This window comes from Cyprinodon variegatus, unplaced genomic scaffold, assembly GCF_000732505.1.
Source record: "Cyprinodon variegatus isolate N-32 unplaced genomic scaffold, C_variegatus-1.0 Scaffold94, whole genome shotgun sequence".
In the NCBI taxonomy this organism is placed as follows: domain Eukaryota; kingdom Metazoa; phylum Chordata; class Actinopteri; order Cyprinodontiformes; family Cyprinodontidae; genus Cyprinodon; species Cyprinodon variegatus.
Genome location: NW_015150547.1, coordinates 738,068 through 739,461, shown reverse-complemented (window position 1 = coordinate 739,461; position 1,394 = coordinate 738,068). Strand labels below are relative to the sequence as shown.

At 38.6% G+C, this 1,394-nt stretch overlaps 1 protein-coding gene across 2 annotated transcripts in view; it reads left to right on the top strand.

Annotated features, from left to right (window-relative positions):
* The window catches only part of LOC107084174 (actin-binding LIM protein 3-like), a 60,081-nt gene that overhangs the window by 35,055 nt on the left and 23,632 nt on the right, over positions 1-1,394 (top strand). For both annotated transcript variants that reach the window (XM_015373885.1, XM_015373884.1), the window contains exon 10: positions 432-461. In XM_015373885.1, coding sequence (XP_015229371.1) covers positions 432-461 — 30 coding nt within the window. The remainder of the gene's footprint in view (positions 1-431; positions 462-1,394) is intronic.

Below are 1,394 nucleotides of genomic sequence, written 5' to 3'. Positions count from 1 at the left end.
GATGTAGATTTGACCAATCAGGCCTCCTGTCTGCGGCACTGTCTGCGGTCACCTACAGTTTCGGAGAGGTGAAGCAGAGTGTCTGCAGAAGGGGTGGGGGCACATCTGCGTTAACTGCAACACACACACACACACACACACAGACGACCTGGTTTCTGATGTTTTAGGCTACATGCAGCTGGAGGCTCAGCCCTGCAGATGATACCCCACAACCAGACATCATCCTTTATCAGGCTCACCATAGACACACTTAGCTCTTTAAAAAGATGTTGTGGAGAGAAACAGCTGTGGAAGGATGCATACACACACACACACACACACACACACAACACAACCTTGCTGCAGAAACGGTTGGTTCTAAGTTAGTGACTGACCATAATTTAGATACTAAATAAAAATATTTGTTATGTTTTTTTCTCCTTCTTTTCCAGTCCTTGGGCTCCTTATCACCATATTCTCATGTAAGTACTGTATACTTCAAACAGATATATTGGTTTGAATAAAAATAACCACTATTTGAAAATCATGTGACAGAAAGCGACTAGGAAGAGGATGTCACGATGACACATTTCCCAAACATGTCATTTTAATATACCTTTTAAATCTATTTATATTTAGATGAATCTCTCCAACTCCACAAACTAAAATACCAAAACTTATTTTTGTTGTACACAAATTCCATTGTTTTTACGCTCCATCTCTGTCAAATTTTTGGGATATTGTCTTCTTACCCTGAACTTGACTTTACTGTTTTGAATTATGTTTTATTCAATGTTTGTTTAAAGGTTAGTTACTGTGTGCCTCGCTTTCCACATTATTGGTAATCGTGCTCTTTTAAATTGATTATTGCTGAAGTTTTGTCAGTAAAATAAGGAAGAACAAGTAAAATATACAGAATATTATTTGATGTATAACCCATACATCCATCCAGCTATCTTCTCCAGCTTATTCAGTCAGGGTCGTAGTGAGGCCGGTTCCTATCTCTGGCAGTCTATCAGTGTGGTACAAGCCAGAGTACCCAGAGAGAACCCACACATGCACATGGAGAACATGCAAAATCCATGCAGAAAGACCCCGGGCCAATAATCGAACCCAGAACCTTCTTGATGCCAGGCAGCAGTGCTAACCACTGCTCCACCATGCAGTCCTGTTTGATTCCCCTAAAAGTGATATAATTTTTTCTGTTTTCATTTTAACTTTGAGGATTCCAGTACATTTTGTGGTCTACAATTAGACCCAAAAAGTGTTTTATATACTGATTTTATTTTTCATATAGAAATCGTTATCTCTACATTTTTAATCCAAGGTATCTTGAAATTCCCATGTATCACATATTTGGTGTTATTCAGATCTAATGACAGTCAGTTTAAGGTGAACCACAATTTTATTGTCAC